Source organism: Terrapene carolina, unplaced genomic scaffold (assembly GCF_002925995.2).
Source record: "Terrapene carolina triunguis isolate 2854851 unplaced genomic scaffold, T_m_triunguis-2.0 Scaffold210, whole genome shotgun sequence".
NCBI classification, from domain to species: Eukaryota; Metazoa; Chordata; order Testudines; family Emydidae; genus Terrapene; species Terrapene triunguis.
The window spans coordinates 3,067,240-3,088,488 of record NW_020664561.1 but is presented as its reverse complement, the minus strand read 5'-3'; the positions used below and the strand labels follow the sequence as shown (position 1 = coordinate 3,088,488).

General features: G+C 47.4%; 1 protein-coding gene across 3 annotated transcripts in view; it reads left to right on the top strand.

Moving 5' to 3' along the window:
- The window catches only part of LOC113407229 (metastasis-associated protein MTA1), a 160,159-nt gene extending 139,372 nt beyond the window's left edge, over positions 1–20,787 (top strand). The window contains exons 18-21 of one of the 3 annotated variants that reach the window (XM_026655458.1): positions 1,583–1,594; positions 7,625–7,656; positions 10,719–10,870; positions 20,578–20,787. In XM_026655458.1, coding sequence (XP_026511243.1) covers positions 1,583–1,594; positions 7,625–7,656; positions 10,719–10,870; positions 20,578–20,716 — 335 coding nt within the window. In that variant the 3' untranslated portion in view covers positions 20,717–20,787. The remainder of the gene's footprint in view (positions 1–1,582; positions 1,595–7,624; positions 7,657–10,718; positions 10,871–20,577) is intronic. The other 2 variants (XM_026655459.1, XM_026655460.1) reach the window with 2 other exon arrangements.
- Positions 20,788–21,249: the final 462 nt, after the last annotated feature.

Here is a 21,249-nt window from a genome sequence, read left to right as displayed (position 1 = left end):
GGGGGGAGGTCAGGGCAGAGGGCTGGGGTGTGTGTGGAGGTGCAGGGCAGAAGGCTGGGTGTTGGGGGGAGGTCAGGGCAGAGGGCTGGGGTGTGTGGAGGTGCAGGGCAGAAGGCTGGGTATGTGTGGGGAGGATCAGGGCAGAGGGCTGGGGGAGGTGTGGGAGTGCAGGGCAGAAGGCTGTGGTGCTCGACTCGTGGGGGTGCTCCCTGCCCTGAGCGGCTCATGGCAGGGGGCTGGGAGGGATATGCCCTGTTCCACCCAGCCTGTTCCACCCAGGGATATGCCCTGTTCCCAAGGCCTGTCCCTACCTCTCTGCCTGCTCTATGGAGCAGGGAGCACACTCGGCTCTGCTCCGCTCCCCCTCCCCCTCGCAAGGGCCATCGCCGAGAGGGAGGGGGAGGAGGAGGGGCCGGAATGCACCATGCTGGGGGAAGAAGCGGGGGAGGGGGGAAGCTTGGCTGCTGCAGGACCAAGCTTCTGCCTCCTGCCCCTGCAGGGGAGAGCGGTGGGCGGGGGAGCCGTGGAGGGGCAGGACACCCCCCACCGCTCTCCCTTGCGGGGGCAGGAGGCAGAAGTTTGGTCCTGCGGCAGCCAAGCTTCCCTCCTTCCCCCGCTTCTTCCCCCAGTGTAGCACTTTTCGGCCCCTCCTCCTCCTCCTCTCACCGGGCAGGCAGCGTGCCACTCAAAATCGGCTCGCGTGCCGTAGGTTGCCGACCCCTGCTTTAGACCATATCTAGAAGACAGGGGCTGGCATAATTGACGCAATTAAGGAGCAGGGTAATGACAGTATAAGAGATGAGTGAATCAGTAGGGAAGGGACAAAGTTGTGAATGGCCTTGAAGATGACAACAGGTAGCTTGGACTCATATTTGTTATATGGGGTTCCATATGTTTGTCCCAGGTTGGAGAGTAGCAGGTAACTGAGCTGCTTACAGTTTCTGTCATCCAGATTTGACAGCTCCTAAAGAAACAAGGTTTTAAAGTGAACTTTTCTCTTCCTCCAGGACCTCACATCTAGACAGAGTATAAGAATATTTTAGGGATTAAGCTGACTATTGCTGACCCATTATGGACTAATCTCATCTAATCACCAGTGGCCTTTCTCATGTGGAATAGGACCTTACTTCACAAAGAGTTCCATCAGACTCAGTGGGACTACTTGTGGAGCAGGGTGTGACCCAGTATGAGCGAGGGCATCGGAACATGACCATGTAGTGTATTGGTAGCAAACCGATTCAGTGTAAACAGCTGTAGAACTGAGCATTTCAGGATCTACTGTACAAGGCCAATAAATACATAATATGCAAGGATAGTGAATGGATGTGGGCAAAAAACAACTTTTTTTATGTCGAGAGAATCCAATCTGGCCTTTGCTTTATCACGTATTTGGAGAAAATTAATTTCTGTTTTAATCTTGCCTCATTTAGTGTAATATCAAACATTCTAGAAACTCAGTCACTCTTGCTCTCCATTACAATCAAAATAGTTACTTTGTTTTTCTGCTTTTATTTCACATAATCTTTCCTTTTTTAACTTGAAATCTTTTTTTTTTTCCCTTCTCCTTTGCCAATCTTGGTAGGAACTTATTTAGGTAAGTAACTTACAATTTTAACATGGTATTCACAACAGATTTTTATAAGAAACCATTAGTCTAGTCTACATACTGTTCTGCTAGTTGCACTTCTGTACTTACACTCCTGCAAGTTCACCCACTGCACTTTTAAGGTGATAGACATCTAACAATCTGCTCACAGCTCCAACTATGTAAAATACTGGCACTATTTTCTCAACAATTAAAGGAGTTATCGATATAATTTCCATTATTTATTTATACACATACCCTCTCTCCCTCTCCCCCTTTCACTATTTAAAGTTAAGCTTGAAACTCGTTTCGCAACTTGAAAATGAAGTCTGTTTCCTTATCAGAAAATACTTATTCGGTCATGTGCACACACTGGTTTGTTATGGTTCGCTCACGAATGCGGGACTGCTGATGTTTTTGTTGTTGTTGAGAAGAACAAGATCCCGGGAAAGGCATTTGTTTTTTGGGTTTGGTTCTGTTTTTGGAGGGGGGCAGGAAGAGGGAGAAAATGTGTGTAAAAATATTACATGGACTTTGAAAACAAATCTATGTATTTTAAAAGGTAGCTTAGATTTTAAACTAACTAGTCTTGACAGTATCAGGGGGTAGCCGTGTTAGTCTGTATCTACAAAAACAACAAGGAGTCTGGTGGCACCTTAAAGACTAACAGATTTATTTGGGCATAAGCTTTCATGGGTAAAAACCTCACTTCTTCGGATGCACCAGACTCCTTGTTGTTTTTGTAGTCTTGACAATGTACCTTTCAGTTTTCTATGTACATTGCAGTTTATCACAGCAACATTTCTGAATGACTTTTCACACTGCATGTATTGCATGATAGTTCTCTTTAGCAAAGAGAAATAAATATGAAGATTAACTGTTTGCTGTGCTGATTGACAAAGAGAGGACTTGGGCCTATGCGAAGTGGATGTGCATTTTTGGGGAGCAAACTTTAGTGGGTGCATTATGTGGTTGGCCATGCCAAAGTGTAGGGGAGGGAGTTAAAAGTTCTATGTTATAAATTAGGCCATCCTAAGGCATGCCCTAAATGGTTTGGTGTTGGACTGTGGTTTTCCTTGGGACTAAGTCAGTGCTTCAGAGGTTGCTTGTGGGGAGCTGCATGCTATCTGCTGGTGGAGGAGAGGGATTTAGGCAAAGATTTTGTGGTGCTGAGGTAAAGTTTATCTAAAATGAGGGTAAGAAAAGAGGAACTGAAGGGGGCTTAGAGATTTCTAGTTAGATGAAAAGGTGACTAGCAGAAGGAGAGGTACTCATTTTCTATTCTGCCTCTTCCTGACTTTTGGCTTCGTGATATGTTGGAAGGTTCTCCATTTGTTAGACACCCAGGTGTGAATGAATACTTCAGAGATTAGATTAGGGGATTTGGCTCTCCCACCTTTGGCAGTGACAGGAGTGCATTTTGTAGAGGTGCTGCGGAAGGAGTTTGCACTTCTGCAACTGGTAGGCAATTTGGGGGAGTTGTGATGCCACCACTGTGGCACGACGAGGGCTTGCTGGACTCCATACAAATAGGGATTGTGTCAAATAGAGCGTGCACTTATGTGCTCTTGCAGATTTCCTCAGGAAATCAGCCATGCTAGCAGGTTTCTCTGTAGTATGACAGAAGCTAGACATCTCACTCTGATGCTGTGCAGTCAGGTGGGTGTAGTGGTGAGTGCCAACTACTCCTTGGCCCCAGAAGCACTGCAGGAGATTCAGAGTTGAGTGTTCCCTGGAGTCATTAACTCCCTCAGGTCAGGTATCTATTAGATTCATTAAAAAAAGGAGGGATAGGGTTGGTGCAAAGAGGGCAATGTTTTAGTGTGGTGGCTCTTTTTTAATGAGATCTAATCTAGGCTTTAAACTTGCCTTTATTTCATTGGAGTAAATTAAATAGAAATAGAATTTAGCTGCAGTGAAATAGAAATTCATTGACTCCTCGATCGTCTTGGAAATATATCCCCTTGCAGCTCTGACACTCTAAGAAAGGCCAGTCATATGATCATTATAACCGATTGTGACTACTCCCTGTGAAGCAAGCTGTCCTGCAGAATATATCTTGTGCTAGAGATCAAAGGTTTTGATGCCTGTGCACTGTTCAAGAGCTGAGACATACTTTGAGGGCTTCATGCACTGTCTATAATATGGCGGCTTGTTCTATAGCCATTTCTGTAACATTCCAGGGTCATTTGTGGCTAAGGAACTCTAGGTTACCTGCAGATGTGCAGTCAAGTTCTTGAATTAATTTGACTTCTTGAAGTTCCTGTGGTGGTCATATTTATCTCACTCTGAGGCTTTAGAAAAATTTAAAGACAGCAGACCACTCTCCAGGGCGATGAGTTTTTTCTTATTGTTCTGTGGAAATAAATCCTAATCTTTGAGATTTCTGAAAGCATCTTAGTTTCTGTAGCCATCTGCCTTGTAGCTTTCATCTCTAAAAAGAGGGAAAATCTGGTTAGTCAGGGGAAAACTTATGGTCATCAACAGCCTTCCTCCTCAGTTTTGGATTGTCACTGAATATCCCTTAGAAGCACGCAGCTTGACGGTATGCCAGAGGAACTTGAAATAAATCCCTGTATTTTCCTAGGTTTCTCTGCTTTTGGTAGCAGTCAATGCCATGTTTTCAGGCATGGAAGTCTATACCTTCAGACAGTTGGATTTTAGAAAAGGGTTATCCCACACCCCCTTCCCTGTCCCTTTTCTGGGATCCCTGTAATGAGACACTGTTAAGAGAAAAAGTCTCCTTTTAAATATAGAGGGCTGTAGAAGGGCTGCCAGAGCCCTCTGCATTTTTGTCCCTAATATATACTTAGGTCTAAGACTTTTGTGTGTGTGTCTCCCCCTCACTGCCTCATTGTGTGTGTTTAGGGGAGAAGGGTGTCTGTTCCATTCTCAACCCCTGAAAAGTTGAACAGCAGCTCTGAAATTATATTTGGAATATGTTATAGCTGTGGTACTGTATCTCTGCTACTGTGAAGCAATAACTATTGATAAATGGTGTATTTTAAATGGCCAGCCATTATTTCCGATGTAATTTTCTGTCATAAGACAATTAGTTTTTTTAAATGGCTATTGCTGTATTTTTTTCTTGTCTTCTACATTCCAGGTATATAAATTTGTTGAAAGGGAACAATCTCAAATAGTTAAGTATTGGTGTATTGCCTACAGATATCTTAACATCAAACATAGTGTAATAGCAAGGCTATAAAAATTGCTTTGAAAAATGTATCTATTTTATGTTGCTGATTACTGGATCAGCGAAATAATCAATTATATAATGTGGCTCACTTTTTCCTGGAAGGAGCAGCTTATTTTTGAGGCTGAGTCCATATGCTGGGTGATTAACAGGTTTTGGGGTGGTTGTTGGTTTTTTTTGCTGTTGTCTATGGACCTGAAGCACAAACTCTTGGAACCAGTAGCGTTCACCTCTGAGTCTTGCTTTTGTCACTCTCAACATGTGACATCTGTGTCTTCTCACCATGGAGGATCTGAGTTACTACTGATCTTGGAACTTGGGAGTAGCCTTGTTACTGACTACTACCTGTACACCAACATCCTCCTTGCCCCAGTAGCTACCTCTCCTCTCTGAATGGAAATCCTTTGACACCAGCTGCCCCTATGGCCCTGTCTTCCTTGGCATCAAGCGTATTGAGCCCTGTGCCTTCCATCCACAGAGCTCAAAGTTTTTCACAAAGATCAGTTGGTTAAACCTCTCAATATTCCTGTGAGCAAGGACAGTATTATCCTCATTTTGTAGAAAGGGAAACCTAAGTACGAGGTGATAAAGTGACTTACCCACAGTCACATAATGGATAAAATTGCAGAGCAGTGACTAGAACTTGGTCTCCTGACTTGCAGTCCCAACTTGCAACCTAATGACCGTGCTCCTCCCAACAGCTGTGTCAAGCTCTTTGTCTACATCAACTAGCCATTCCTGCTCCTGCCTTTTGAATGTGACTGCTGCTTAGGTGGAGACTTACATTCCCTTCACCAACCAAGCTCCTTCCTGATACTGGATGTATCATTGGTTGACATCTCCTTCATTAGAGAGACAAGGTGGAAGAGGTAATATTTTTTTATTAGACCAACTTCTGTTGGTGGAAGGTACACTCTTTCGAGCTAAACAGAGCTCTTCTTCAGGTCTGGGGTCACCTACCTTGTCTCTCTCTAATACCATGGGACCAACACAGCTGCAACAATACTGCAAACAATCATTAGGTGATCTCCAGCTCTGAAGGTGGATGTTTGAGCACTGAAGTGCCAGAAAATGAAGCCATGTGTGCATAGGTGCTGGAACTGGGACTGCTGGGAGTACTGCCACACCCCTTGGTTTGAAGTGGGTTCCATCATCTACAGGGTTTACAGTTTGGTTCAGTGGCTCTCAGCATCCCCCGATACAAATTGTTCCAGCACAGCACCCCTGCATGTGTGAATGTGTGCGTTTGTCTTCATATGTTGGTAGTTTTGGCCGAGTGGTGAAAACATTATCTTATATCTGCCCTTTTGCAGAAAGGTGCACTGTTACCATGAATGATGCAAACTACTGATTTTACGGCAATATTACAGTTAAGACCACCCAAGCACTCAAAAATAGGAAAGTCCAACAGTTGTATTTTTTTCCTGAAACATTAACTTGGCCTTGTTTTATATCCTATATGTTCTACCGGTGTACTTACTAAGTATTTTAGGGTTTACAGTATACAAAGGAATCTTCAGATGTAGCCAGTTTTGAAGTAGGCATCTATCTGAGGATTACGGTTAGAATCTTTTAAAACAGGAGGGGTGGGTGTGGGTGTGTGTGAGAGAGAGAAAATTGTTGCTGAATTCTCAAATAGCAGCAGGGACTTTGCTCAAACATATATTTTTAAATAAAAGTTCATCTTTGGTCAAAGACCAAACAAGGAAAATTTCAGGCTAAAAGGATAATGTTTAAAAAAGTTATGTGTGTGTGAAAGCAAGGTTATAATGGAAATCCATTTTGCAGTCAGTAGCTGCCTATTATAATACATATTCTCTTTATGTCTAGAACAATTCCTTTCTGGGCCAAAAAGGGGCCCAATGATGCTCATGTGCACTGCAGTTGATGAAATGTGATTAAAGTTTTGGGAATGTGCATGCTGGTACAAATTAACTGATGTAGGTAATATTAAAAAAATCATTTGAACTGACCATAAAATAGTAAAAAGGTGGTGATGGAAAAAATGTATTGGATTACCTAGGCCATTCCCTGCCATACCTTTGCTGCAGCTCTATACCAGGACTTCATTCTCTTACATACTGATACTTGTATGTGTCCAGTAATATTCCTGTTTGTTTAGAGCCCTGGTTCAGTTTACAGACTTGCTCTGCACTTAAAACATGGACCTTTCGCAATGCAATGGAATATCTAATACTGTTACTAGACTACCATTTACTACATCAGATCATTGTGCCTGTAATATTTGTGTTACTGAAGTATCACCTTGTGTGATGGAGAGATTGCTGAGCTCTATGGCTGTCGGAGCTAAGATTTTGGAAGTCTTTACTTGTGACAGGGTTTTATGGACTGAGCAATTCAGTAGATGCGATCTGATTGTACATCCAGGAGATAAAATAGCTCCTTGGATTTTCCCAGATGATAGTAAAGATTTTACTCTTTGCTCCTTTGATAGTGCAATACTGTCCTTTTCCTTAAGTCCATCATAAAATCTGAAAACTGGAGCTGTTCCCAAGCTATTGAGAAGTAGTTTCCAGATCTGAAAGAGGGGATTTGATTTTGGTGATGGTTTCCCATGTATTGTCCAGTAAGGCATGAGTGACTGGAGAATAAAGTGGGTAGCATATTTAAGCTTTTTGGCCTTGGTTTTTTAGATCGCGTTGTTAGGGATGCTATCTTCTCAGTTATCCCTCAAGGAGGGGAGAGATTAGGGTGATGGAAAACTGCCACATCAGAAAATCAACCCAAATGCAAACATAGCTGTGTTTGTTTGATTTTGTATTTTTTCTGTCTTGGAAAATCACTGCTGTCTTACGAGCTCTATTCTCTTTCCTGTTTGTTAGGTCTGCCTAACCACGGACAAACCAGACAAATGGTAAGAGAATGTTCATTTAAACCAAAAAGGGGTGGGAGGAGGAGGAGAGAAGGAAAAAAAACCCCAAACCGTAACTCTCTAGATAGGTTTTAAAAGGGCAATCTTGGTTTTTTTGCTTTTGCTGTTCACAGCTATTCATACTTTATCACTTTTTTTTTCCAATTAGCCAGGATGGTTTTGTGTATAAAAAACAGATCTGGGTGTTTAAATGAAAAAAGACACAGTGCAATGTGTATCAGTGAAATTCTGTTTTGAATGGAACATTTTGTGTGTCCACTCATACAGAAGTCAAGAGAGTGGCTGTTTACAGCAAAGCCCTGATGAAATGTGTTTTAGGTGGAGTGTGTTTCATTGAAGGAGGAAGGGATGACATGACGGAAGGGTTTTTGTTTGGCAAATGGTTTCTTATTTTTTAGACAGTTGGCGTGAAAGTTGTCTGCTGAGAATGTGTGTGTTTTTAAAAGTAAAAAATCATCTTAGCCTTTCATCCATTATGCTGAGAGCTTTATCAGGTGACAGAAGCAAATAGCCAGTCTAATTGATGGGTTTCTGGCAAAGTGCTTTTCATGGAGTGCTCCTGGGGTGCAATTTGCCCCCTTTCAGAGGGCCAGCACAAGGGTGAAGCGCCACTTTAAGCCATCAAAATGGGATTTAATAGCACATGGTCCTTGTTCTAGGCCTCTTCAGTGGGAAGAATTTTGCACCCTGGAATTTTTGCCACAAAGCACCCTTTCATGGTATTGCTATAGTGGAATTTGCCCTGTTTGGTAAATTGCCACAATGTACTGGTGTGAATGGAGGCACTCAGAAATTAGTAAATCTGCAGCAGGTCTGAATGACAGCTATTGAATAATGATTTAGTATTATCAAATCTAATGCTTCTGTCTTGGGTAGAGTATATCTTATGGCCAGGATTTAATTTTGTCATGCTATTTTAGTTGTAATAACGAAGCAGATCACTTTGTTTGTCACATTAGCATTTGATAAGAAGTGGTGAATTGTATTTTTAATTGAATTCAGTTTCACCTCTTACTGCAGAGGAGACTGGCTACTTGTTTGTGTCTGCTGTGTAAACAAACTCACAGTGTAGTGGGAGAAATATAAGAAATGGGCAAACCCCAATCACCTGCAGGGATAAAAACGCTGAAATGTCTCGCTGCTCTGCTTGCTTGATAAAATGTTCTACTGAAAATGAAAGGTCCATGTTTCAGGATGTAACAGTTGAAGTGATTGCTCTGTTTGGGGAGAGAAAAGCTAGACTCCAAGCACAGTTCCTACTCTCGCCCAAGCATTTCTGAGAACTTTCACTGCCGTCGTTTTCCTGACACTTAACACAATGGAGAAAATGGTCTTCATGCAGCAATGAAAAGGACTCTCCTTCAGAAATCTGGCAACACCATATTTCAAACATTGTTCCCCACCCCACAAAAGTAAAAGCTGAATTTCTTAATGTATTTTGATGGCTTGTTTTGGTGCTGAAATTGTCTGAAATACAAAGGAGGCAGAAAAATTTTGAGAAAATAAATTGTCTATGCCATTTATATAATATAAGTGTAGCACCTGCTTCCAGTTTTCAAGGAGTTAAGAAAAAAAGATTTAGCTCTTTTATAGACTTGTATTGGCTGAGAGAGAAAAATAGGAAAATGCATCCGACTCTACAGCAGCCAAAGGCATTTATACTAGGGCTGCTAGGATATATTGTCAAACCTTTTTTTGAGAAAAATTGGGTTTTTGACTAAATGAAATTTTCACAGAGTATCTGGTTTCTGCAGAAAATTTTAATTGTCAAGAAAAACCCTTAGATTCCCTCCCCTTGCTCAATATTTCAACTTGGGTATGCTGGCAGAGTACCTCTTGGGAGTTGTAATTTAGGTGCTTCATGTTCGCATTCTCCTGTACAGGGTGGGCTTCCCAGTCAGACTACATCTCCTATGGTGCACCATGGCCGGGGACTCCCATGATACACCATCTCCCCTCTCCAAGAGGGATGATCATCATGCCTTATGGGAGACGTTGTCCTCCGTGAGGCACTGGAGCTGAATTTCCTAATCAGAATTTTTGGTTTTTGGCTACAATTTTTCAGGATTCCAATTCTTCCCCCCCCCCCCCAATCAAAATTTTCTATGGACAACTTAGTTTTCACAAACTTATTTTCACTTTCATCAAAATTTTCTTTACCCCTATAGAAAACTTTCTGAACAGTTCTAATTTGCACACCTCAAATTTTCAGTGCCTGATTCTGCAACTTCAGTCTGTTATGAGCATTGTTAATTTCTGTGGGATTTTTCTAAATATTATTTACCATGAGTACAGGTGACTGAACTGGGCCCCAAGTGATGCAGGACAACCATACTTGAGTAGTTTAATTCCTTGCATGCCCACACCTGCATCTTTATAAAGGTAGAACTATAAATTTCAATGGAGTGGCAGGGGCTAACTTCATAAAGCAAGTTCAGTATACATGGGGGCATCAGAACAAGACAAATATCACAGCGAGACCTTCTGATGTCCACCTTAAGGTCTGTGATTTTAGGTTTTCTAAAAGAATTTTTAACTATATATTGCCCTTCTTAAAAATGAACATCCTTAAAGCAAAAGGGATGTGGGTGAGTGTGCGAGCTCGGTATAACCTTAGAGTCAGATTTTTAAATTTTGCTAGGAGTAAATCCAGATTTCCTTCTGAAATTTAATGGAATTACTCTACATTTACAGTAGTGTGACTGAGAGCTGCATCTTGCACTCAGTCTTCCAAACTTGATGTGATCCTTTTGTGTACAAATGTAGGTTTACTGGCCATACGACTTGTTCCTTTTTTTTTTTTTTTTTTAAACTACAATCCTGTCCTATTGTAATTTTAAGAGGGCCTCAACTTCTAGTACTAGTGGCCAGTTGCTTTTTCATGAAATTTACATTCACTCATCGGCAGGAGGGGGAGAACTTGCAATGAACTTTAATATCTGATTTGGCAGCTTTAAATCCTTCTCTCCTCTTGTTTGATTGTTTGTCACATGCCACCATGGATTAGCTGCAGTCCATAATTTTACTTCTTTATATATTGTTAGGGACCAAGCCGAAACTTGCTGCTCAATGGGAAATCATACCCAACAAAAGTCCGATTAATTCGTGGTGGCTCCATGCCTCCAGTGAAAAGGAGGAGGATGAATTGGATTGATGCTCCGGATGATGTGTTTTATATGGCCACTGAGGAAACCAGGTAGGGAATATATGCCAATCAATTGATTCTCACTGGGGAGGCTGCCTGTGTGTAACTCCTTTTGGTTTCTACTTTGCATTTATCACCCCTAGCACTGTTCATGCACACTAATGACATTTGTATGACTGCTCAGAAAGTCTCTTCACCAAACCTGGTGTTGCATATTTAAAACTCAAACAGCTGCCTAAGATGTTTCAATAGAGTGGGTCTCTGGCTGACTGTGTGCCACCGCAGCACTCAACGGAAAATGGATTCATAGGGACATAAGACTGGAAGAGACCTCCTGGGTCATCAAGTCAGTCCCTTGCTGTCACAGGCAACTCATTATATAATCCCGGTCATAAATTTATCAAGCTGCATCTCAAAACTAGTTAGGCTGTTTGCTCCTCCTCCTATTGGGAAGCTTTTCCAGAAGCTCACTCCTCTGATGGTTAGAAACCACCTTCTCCCTGGAACTGAACACTGCTCCTATGAATGCTGTTGATTTGATTTGGAGCAGGTGTGGATTTCTCTCTGACTTTGAGGCCCAATGCAGTGAAGAGCGTTGTGGTTACTTGGATCGACTTGGTCACCTGCTGAGGTGATCTTCCCTGAATCAGCCAGTAGTTGAGGCAAGGGTTCACCTGGGTTCTCTGCCTTCTTTAAGGAACTGCCATGATTGCCAAGGTTTTGGTGAATATCTTTGGTGCTGTGGAAAGAGCAAAGGGTGTAGAAGCCTGTACTGGGAGTGACATGTTCTTCTTCGAGTGATTGCTCATGTGTATTCCACAATAGGTGTGCGTGCTCGCCACGTGCACCGGTGCCGGAAGTTTTTTCCCTAGCAGTACCCGTAGGGGGGAGTGACCCCTGGAGTGGCGCCTGCCTGGCGCGGTATAAGGGGAGCTGCGCTCTCCCCCCACCTTCAGTTCCTTTTTGCCGCCAGTGAAGGTGCGTCGGAACTGCTCAGCTCCAGCTTTGCTGTAGCTTGTCCCCAGAACTGTTCGTTCGTTTAATTTTAGTACCTGTTGTTAGTTAGCTGTTTAGTTAGTTTAGTTAGTCAATGAGCCTGGGACAGGGCATGCACCGTGCCCCGGGGTTTAAATCGTGCAGCTCTTGCAGGCGTTCTGTGCGAAGGAGCGACCCACACGCAGACTGTTTGCGCTGCTTGGGAGAAACCCATATCAGCAAAAGGTGCAAGATTTGCAAGTCGTTTAAGCCTCGGACCAAAAGAAAAAGGGACATTAGGCTCCGGGCCATCCTGATGGAGTCGGCGCTGACCCCGACCCCGGCACGCCACTCCAAACCGGTGTCTGCGGCGTCGGTACGCGGCGACCCTCCAGTATCGTCGACCAGTCGGCACTGCTCCCCATCCACGGGGCACGCCAAGAGGGCCAAGAAGACTCCCTCTTTGCAGCGGCACCGAGGGAAATCTGCGACAGAGGCTAGGCCCATGTTGGGCAGTCTTCGATCCCCACCGGACGCCTGGCCTCCCACTCAAGCTGAGTGGAGTAGCCCGGCCCCTTCGGAACAGGCCTCTCCAGATGTCCGGATGTCTTCCACGCCTGAAGCCCTCCAGGCAGCCCGGGATGTCATGTCCATGCCTGGAGCGCCGCTGATGTTGGCCCCGTGCTCCAGAGGCAAGCCGCCGCTGGGATCCCCGCAGCCGCCTCTGGCCCGGTACCGGTCTCGGTCGAGGGAACGTTCACAACACCGATCACCGCCCAGCGACCGCGCAGGGCAGCGTCCAGGTGGATCACCCTCGACGCCAACCAGACTGTCTGGCTGGGTTCCGTCCATCCAGGACTCGCGGGACCACTCGTCCTCAAGGAGCGAATATCAACGGGACCGCGGCGGGCGTCGCTGTTGGTCCTCGTCTCAGAGAGGGTACCGCAGTCGGTCATGACACGATCGTTGACGCAGTTCCCGCTCGGCCTCCCGCTCCAAGTCTCCGCCAAGACATCGCAGCCCCGGATGTCGATTGCGGGCGTCTCGCCATCACGGGTCTGCCCGTTGAAGCCATTCGCGGAGCAGCGATTACTGGCGGTAGTAGTCCTCCACGTCGAAATCGCGGTCCCGTGGCCGTCATAGATCCCGGCACCGCCGCTCCTCCCGGTCCAAGGACAGCAGCAGATCTTACGCCAGCCCTGTCTCCATCTATAGCCGTCCCTCGATGGGTCAGGCTGGCCAACCCGGACAGTCGGTCCGACTGGTGCCACAACAGGTGCAGTGGCACCGAGCGTCATGGCTGGCCGAATGGTACCAGTGGGCACCGTCGGCCTCCCTCTCTAGACCCCCGAGGAAGGAGTCGGTGGGACGTACGTCCTTGGCACCGTACCCAGAGTCCGACCAGGTGGTGAACCCTCTGCTGCCGGCCGACACCCAGAGCACAGCACCAGCCTTTTTGCCCTTCCCAGAGGAGGCGATTGCGGCCCCACCCCACCCCATATCCCGCAGGAGGACTCTAGGGCCCACCAAGAACTCTTAAAGAGGGTGGCAGCGAGCCTACACCTCCAGGCAGAGGAGATGGAGGAGCCCTCAGACTCTCTTTTTAACGTGTTATCCCCATTGGCACCGGGTAGGGTGGCTAAGATTTCAAATGCCCTGTGGCAAACACCAGCCTCGTTGGCCCCCATCTCTAAAAAGGTAGAACGTAAGTATTTTGTACCCACTAAAGGGCACGAGTACTTGTATACCCACCCGGCACCCAACTCCTTGGTGGTCGAGTCGGTCAACCATAGCGAACAGCAGGGTCAGTCAGCCCCGACCCCAAAGAACAAAACTCTCGGAGCCTGGACTCTTTCGGAAGGAAAATGTATTAATCTTCGAGCTTCCAGTTACGAGTGGCGAACCATCAGACTCTCCTGGGCCGGTACGAATTCAATCTGTGGGGCTCCCTGCCTAAGTTTGAGGACTCCCTCCAGGAGCGTGATAGGAAGGGGTTTAAGGCGCTAGTGGAGGAAGGACAGGGGCTGCTAGGGCGTCCCTGCAGGCAGCTTCGGATGTCGCGGACACGGCCGCACGATCGATGGCCTCCGCAGTGTCCAGACAGGCGTCGTGGCTCCTACTCTCTGGGCTGTCCAGCAAGGCGCAGTCTTCCATGCAGGATCTCCTGTTTGATGGGAAAGCTCTGTTTGCGGAGGAAACAGATACAAGGCTGCATGGCATGAAAGACTCCCGCACAACCCTCCAGACTCTGGGCCTCTATGTCCCAGCTCCGGCAAAACCTAAATTCAAGACTCCCGCCCTCCTGAAGTACGAGGCGGACTATAAGAGACGCCCTCAGAGGCAGTCTCAGCCTGCCCCCCAGACTGGGTCCTCCAAGGGCAAGCAGACGGGGAAAAGGCATTTTTGACGGGACGCTTGGGGGCACCCCACCAGTCCTCATCAGGGATCCACCCCCAATAAAGCTTCCCTTCTCTAACAAGTTGTGTGCTTTCCTCCTGGAATGGTTGCGGCTAACCTTGGACCGCTGGGTCCTCAACGCCATTTCCCGGGGTTACACCCTCCAGTTTACTTCCTCCCTGCCCAACTACCCCGTGCCCCCATTCTTCTTGGGGGACCCCTCACATGAAGCTCTGCTCGAGCAGGAGGTGGGGCAGCTCCTAGGACTAGGAGCGATAGAGGCGGTACCCGAGGAGTTAATGGGCAAGGGGTACTACTCCCGTTATTTCCTTATCCTGAAGGCCAAAGGGGGGCTCAGGCCCATCCTGGACCTCCGAGGTCTGAACCAGTACATGGTGAAGCTCAAGTTCCACATGGTCTCCCTGGCCTCCATCATCCCCTCCCTGGATCCCGGGGACTGGTACGCTGCCCTCGATCTACCGGATGCGTACTTCCACATCCACATATTTGAGGGGCACAGACGCTTCCTCCGTTTCGTGGTGGGACAGAATCATTACCAATTCACGGTCCTTCCGTTTGGTCTGTCCACTGCCCCCTGGGTGTTTACAAAATGCATGTCAGTGGTAGCGGCCTGCCTCAGACGGCGGGGGGTCCAGATATTCCCCTATCTGGACAATTGGCTTGTCAAGGGCACCTCCCGGTCGCGGGTGAGGGATCACGTGGTGCTCCTCCTGTCCACGTGCACCGCCTTGGGCCTGTTGGTAAACAACACCAAGTCTGCATTAGTCCCGGTCCAACGCATAGAGTTTATTGGGGTGCTCCTGGACGGAGAATCGGCCAGGGCCTCTCTACCGCCAGATAGGTTTGAGACCCTGAAAGGTCTCATAGACTCAGTCACAAGGGTCCCGGTGACAACAGCCAGGGTTTGCTTACAACTCTTGGGTCACATGTCGGCGTGCATGTACGTGGTCCGTCACGCCAGACTCAGGATGAGGCCCCTCCAGCTCTGGTTGGCCTCGAAGTTCTCCCAGGCCATGGACAGGATAGACAAGGTCCTCACCGGGCCGGACTCTGTGATCGCCTCCCTACGGTGGTGGTCCGCCCCAAACAACGTGCTCCAAGGGTTCCCGTTCAGGGACAGGGCCCCGTTGTTGGAGCTGGTGTCCGATGTGTCAGACCTGGGTTGGGGGGCCCACATGGGGAACTTTCAGACCCAAGGTCTGTGGTTGGCTCAACACCTGACCCTACATATAAACGTCAAGTTGCTCAGAGCGGTGCGGCCGGCATGTACGGCCTTCCGCTCACACCTGGAGGGCAAGGTAGTCAGGGTCCTCGCAGACAACACGGCCTCGATGTTCTATATCAACAGGCAAGGCGAGGCCCGATCCTCTGCTCTCTACCACAAAGCCCTCAGGCTGTGGGACTTCTGTATAGCCCACACATCCACCTGAAGGCCTTCCACCTACTGGGCTCCCGGAACGAGAGCGCGGATTGCTTGAGCAGGGACTTTTCCTCGCAACACGAGTGGTCCCTCCACCCAGAAGTGGCCCACCGGCTCTTCCAAAGGTGGGGAACTCCCCAGGTGGACCTATTCGCTATTTGGCAGAACCGGCGATGTCCCCGGTTCTGCTCCGGGGGAGTCTGGGGAGGGGCGCTATCTCTGATGCTTTTCTCCTGTCCTGGTCAGGTCGGCTTCTCTACGCCTTTTCCCCGTTCCCCCTAATCAGCAGGGTCCTGGAAAAGATAAAGTTGGACAAGGCCCAGGTCCTCCTGATTGCCCCGGCATGGCCCAGGCAGTATTGGTACGGGACCCTCATGGGCCTGGCAGTAGCTCCGCCGTGGCCGTTGCCCCTCTGCTTGGACCTGCTCTCTCAGGATCAGGGCCGCCTCCTCCATCCCAACCTAGCGGCTCTTCACCTCACGGCGTGGCTGCTCAGTGGTTAGGTGGAGAGGAAAGGACATGCTCAGAGCAGGTTAAGCGCGTCCTCCTCGAAAGTAGACGGCCCTCCACTCGCTTCGCTTATTTGGCAAAGTGGTCCCAGTTTTCTAGGTGGGCGGCAGACGTGGGTGTCTCCCCGGTGACCGCGCTGATCTAGCTTATCCTTGATTACCTCCTCCACCTGAGGGCCACCTGGCGCCCTCATCAGGTAAGGTGCACCTGGCAGCCATATCGGCCTTCCATCCGCCGGTGCGAGGGCACATGGTATTTTCCCATGCTAGGACTGGCCGGTTCCTTAAGGGTTTGGACCATCTTTTTCCGTATTCTAGATACCCGGTCCCACAGTGGGACCTAAACCTGGTGTTGGCTCGTCTCACAGGGCCCCCGTTTGAACAACTGGCCACGTGCTCCTGGCCTCACCTCTCGTGGAAGGTGGCCTTCCTGGTTGCAATCACGTCGGCCAGGCGATTCTTGGAGCTCAGGGCCCTGACCGCCGAGCCACCATACACGGTCTTTCATAAGGACAAGGTCCAGCTCCGCCCATACCCCGTGTTCCTCCCGAAGGTGGTCTCTGCCTACCACATGGGTCAGGACACTTTTCTATCGGTCCTTTGCCTCAAGCCTCACGCATCCAGTGAGGAGTGCCGTCTCCACACGCTCGATGTGTGGCCAGGAGCGGCTCTGTTTTTTGCCACCCCAAGCACGGCAGTCAGGCGGCCTTTGGCGGCACGCCTGCTTGTGGTCCGCTGGTCACGCGGATTCTGCGGCGTTTCTGCGGGTGATCTGCCGGTCCCGTGCCTTCGGCGTACCCGCCACCGAATTACCGCTGAAGCTGGAGGACCATTGGACCTCCCGCAGGCATGCCGCTGAAGGCTGCCTGACTGCCGCCCTCACGGCGACCGGCACGCCACCCCCTGCAGCTTGCCGCCCCAGGCACGCACTTGCTGCACTGATGCCTGGAGCCGCCCCTGTGTGCGGTGGGCTCTGGCTTTCTACCTCGAGCAGACTAAGCCTTTCAGAAAGTCCTGGCAACTGTTCATCGCCTCGGCTGAGCGTGCGAGGGGCCAGCCGATTTCCACTCAGCGGCTTTCCAACCTGATCACTTCATTCATCCGTTCCTGTTATGAACTGGCGGGTGTTCCCCTGCCACCCATTGTGAGGGCACACTCGATTCGGGTGCAGGCCTCGTCGGCTGCCTTCGTGGCTCATGTCCCCATCCAGGACATTTATAGGGCTGCCACGTGGTCTTCGGTTCACACGTTCACCTCGCACTATGCGATCGTCCCCCAGACTAGGGATGACGCTAGGTTTGGCAGGGCTGTCCTCCATCCTGGGAACTTGTGAGCTCCTACCCACCTCCAACAGATATAGCTTGGAATCACCTATTGTGGAATAGACATGAGCAATCACTCGAAGAAGAAAAGACAGTTACCTTTTCCGTAACTGGTGTTCTTGGACATCTGTTGCTCATGTCCATTCCACATCCTGCCCTCCTTCCCCTCTGTTGGAGTTGTCTGGCAAGAAGGAACTGAGGGTGGGGGGAGCGTGCAGTGCCCCTTATATCGTGCCAGGCAGGTGCCACTCCAGGGGCTGTGGGCGGCACGCCCCCCTATGGGTACTCTAGGGGGAAAAACTTCTGGCACTGGTGCATGTGGCGAGCACGCACACCTATTGTGGAATACACATGAGCAACACATCTTGAAGAACACCAGTTACGGAAAAGGTAACTGTCTTTTCCTACCAGAATCATAGAATCATAGAATATCAGGGTTGGAAGGGATCTCAGGAGGTCATCTAATCCAACCCCCTGCTCAAAGCAGGACCAATTCCCAACTAAATCATCCCAGCCAGGGCTTTGTCAGGCCTGACCTTAAAAACCTCTAAGGAAGGAGATTCCACCATCTCCCTAGGTAACCCATTCCGGTGCTTCACCACCCTCCTAGTGAAAAAGTTTTTCCTAATATCCAACCTAAACCTCCCCCACTGCAACTTGAGACCATTACTCCTTGTTCTGTCATCTGGTACCACTGAGAACAGTCTAGATTCATCCTCTTTGGAACCCCCTTTCAGCTAGTTGAAAGCAGCTATCAAATCCCCCCCCATTCTTCTCTTCTGCAGACTAAACAATCCCAGTTCCTTGAGCCTCTTCTCATAAGTCATGTGCTCCAGCCCCCTAATCATTTTTGTTGCCCTCTGCTGGACTCTTTCCAGTTTTTCCACATCCTCCTTGTAGTGTGGGTCCCAAAACTGGACACAGTACTCCAGATCAGGCCTCACCAATGTCGAATAGAGGGGAATGATCACGTCCCTCGATCTGCTGGCAATACCCCTACTTATACAGCCCAAAACGCCGTTAGCCTTCTTGGCAACAAGGGCACACTGTTGACTCATATCCAGCTTCTCGTCCACTGTAACCCCTAGGTCCTTTTCTGCAGAACTGCTGCCTAGCCATTCGGTCCCTAGTCTGTAACAGTGAATGGGATTCTTCTGTCCTAAGTGCAGGACTCTGCACTTGTCCTTGTTGAACCTCATCAGGTTTCTTTTGGCCCAATCCTCTAATTTGTCTAGATCCCTCTGTATCCTATCCCTACCCTCCAGCGTATCTACCACTCCTCCCAGTTTAGTGTCATCGGCAAACTTGCTGAGAGTGCAGTCCACGCCATCCTCCAGATCATTAATGAAGATATTGAACAAAACCGGCCCCAGGACCGACCCTTGGGGCACTCCGCTTGAAACCGGCTGCCAACTAGACATGGAGCCATTGATCACTACCCGTTGAGCCCGACGATCTAGCCAGCTTTCTATCCACCTTACAGTCCATTCATCCAGCCCATAGTTCTTTAACTTGCCGGCAAGAATCTGAGGAGTTTCCTGTGGACTGGCTAAATGGATACTTGAAATAGGCATTTTGCAGGTAGAAAGCCACAAACCAGTCTTGAGGCTTTAGGGGAATTGTGGAGGCTAGAAGTCACCATCCTGAGTTTGAAACAATGGATGAACCGGAGATGTTGAAGATCCAAAATGGGGGACAGCCTCCTTTCTTCATTGGAATGAAAAAATAACGGGAATAAAATCCCCCTGAACTCTCTGGGCACCTCCTCTACTGCTCTCAGGTGTTGAAGGAAGTCCATTTCTTGCTTCAACAGTATCTTGTAAGGGTCCCTGAGAAGGAAGAGGGAAGGTAGGAGGAGAAAGGGTATGAAGGGACTGGAACTGAATAGAATACTGCTTCTTCACAAGCACCAGGACTCAGTGGTCCGAGGTGATTGCAGTTCAGGTTTCCTGAAAACATGAGGGGTTACCAAAGGAGGACAGGTAGAAAGGAAAATATCCTTGGGTGGTTCTGTCAGGCTCTCCACATTGGCGTCAAATCTGCTGCCTTGTGGAAGCACCTGATTGTGGGGGCAGCTGAGGGAGGGGATCATCTTCAGTGGAAGCTCTTTCTGTAATATTCATGCTGTTGTATTGCATGGCAAGAAGGGAGAAAAACAAAAATTGAAACTTCAGAAATACCAGGTTTTGAATACTAAATAAAAATTATTGATTTGGAATGAAAACTTTAATTCAAAATTATTCAAATTGAAATTTTTCATTAGAAATTTTTTTTAGGAAGAAAATGTGTGTGTGACCAACTTTATAAAAACATTTCTATACATAAAAATGTGGGAATCTCCCTTTTCCAATGGGAAAAAATTCTTGGCTTCATTGCAGTCAATGGCAAAACTTCTGTTGGAGTTGATCAGGTTTTCACCTCTTGTTTCTAGTTCTAGCAGAGCACAAGATACCAAATATCCAGGTAATGACATTTTTACACATAGGAAAGCTGTTACAAACACAAGATTAAATATTAGCCATTCTTGGGCTTGGGCCTGTGTAATTTTGGCAGAGAAATTCCACATTTGAGGGGAAAAGAGAATCTCTTTGGCATTTTTTTTTTTTTTTTTTAACTGGCAGCTGTTTGAACCTGTTCCGAAGTTTGAAATGTTAGAATAAGTCGGAGGTAGTTGGCTTTGTAGGCAGGTGAGGTGGCCAATGATGATTTATTTGTAACATGGCTCTGAAATTTATCAGTGGCTATTATTGCCGGGGGTGTGGGTGTATACACAAGTTTATAATGGAAAATGTTGGGTTTCTGTAACTATTGCAGACATTCCGTACATCTGCTACAATAGAGGCTTTGATCCTGCAAACACTTCCATATGCAAATAGCCCACTGAAGTCAGAATAGAAAGCTTTGGGCTCTTTGGAGAAGAGAAGTTATAGAAATGGTAATGCTCTTTTTGATGGGTTAATAAAAGAACAAACTCAGAAGATTTAGCTGAAATAAACATCATCAGCCCAGCCTATTAATGTGTACGGCCTCCTGAGAGCACTTCGCAAAATAGGAAATAAATGCCAGGATTTTCTGTCTTTGTGACAAACTCCTTTTTATTTTCACTCTTTGTAGGAAAATTCGCAAGCTGCTTTCATCTTCTGAAGCGAAGCGAGCCGCCAGACGCCCTTACAAGCCCATTATCCTCCAGCCAGTCCAGGCAGTCCAGTTACGACAACCTATGAACGATGAACCCATCATAATTGAGGATTAAAACAAACTGAGCAGCCCTCACAATGCCAGTGGGTCTGCCTGAAAGAATCTCTCCTCTGATACATACTTGAGTTTTTATGGCTAAAGTGTTGAACTAACTGCTGAAGATTGGAAACCTGTAAGGAACTGTTTTGCATCTTTTAAACCCCTAAAAGGAACTCAGCCCCATCTGAGCCCTGATGACCACAGACTGCGCTCTCTCTCTTGCGCATGCTCTTTCCTCTCCTCTCCTCTCCTCTCCCTTTTTTATTTTTGGTAGCCTATTTTCCCCTCTTGCTTGTAGATTACTGCCTTTTTGTAGACATGTGGGAGGGAAGATCAGTTTAACTTATTAAGAGAACATGGAATAGTAATTTTAGCTTTGTTTCCTCTGACCTTTGAAGAGCTAGAATCCTATGTTTTGTGACTGAGCTCTTGTTGCTAACCATTTTTACGAGGCTGTGTTGTAAGATTTTTTTTTTCTTTTGTGGACGGTGCCATTTTTATTTCATTTTTGTTATTTCTTTTGTAGATAAAGTTCTGATCTGTAACTCA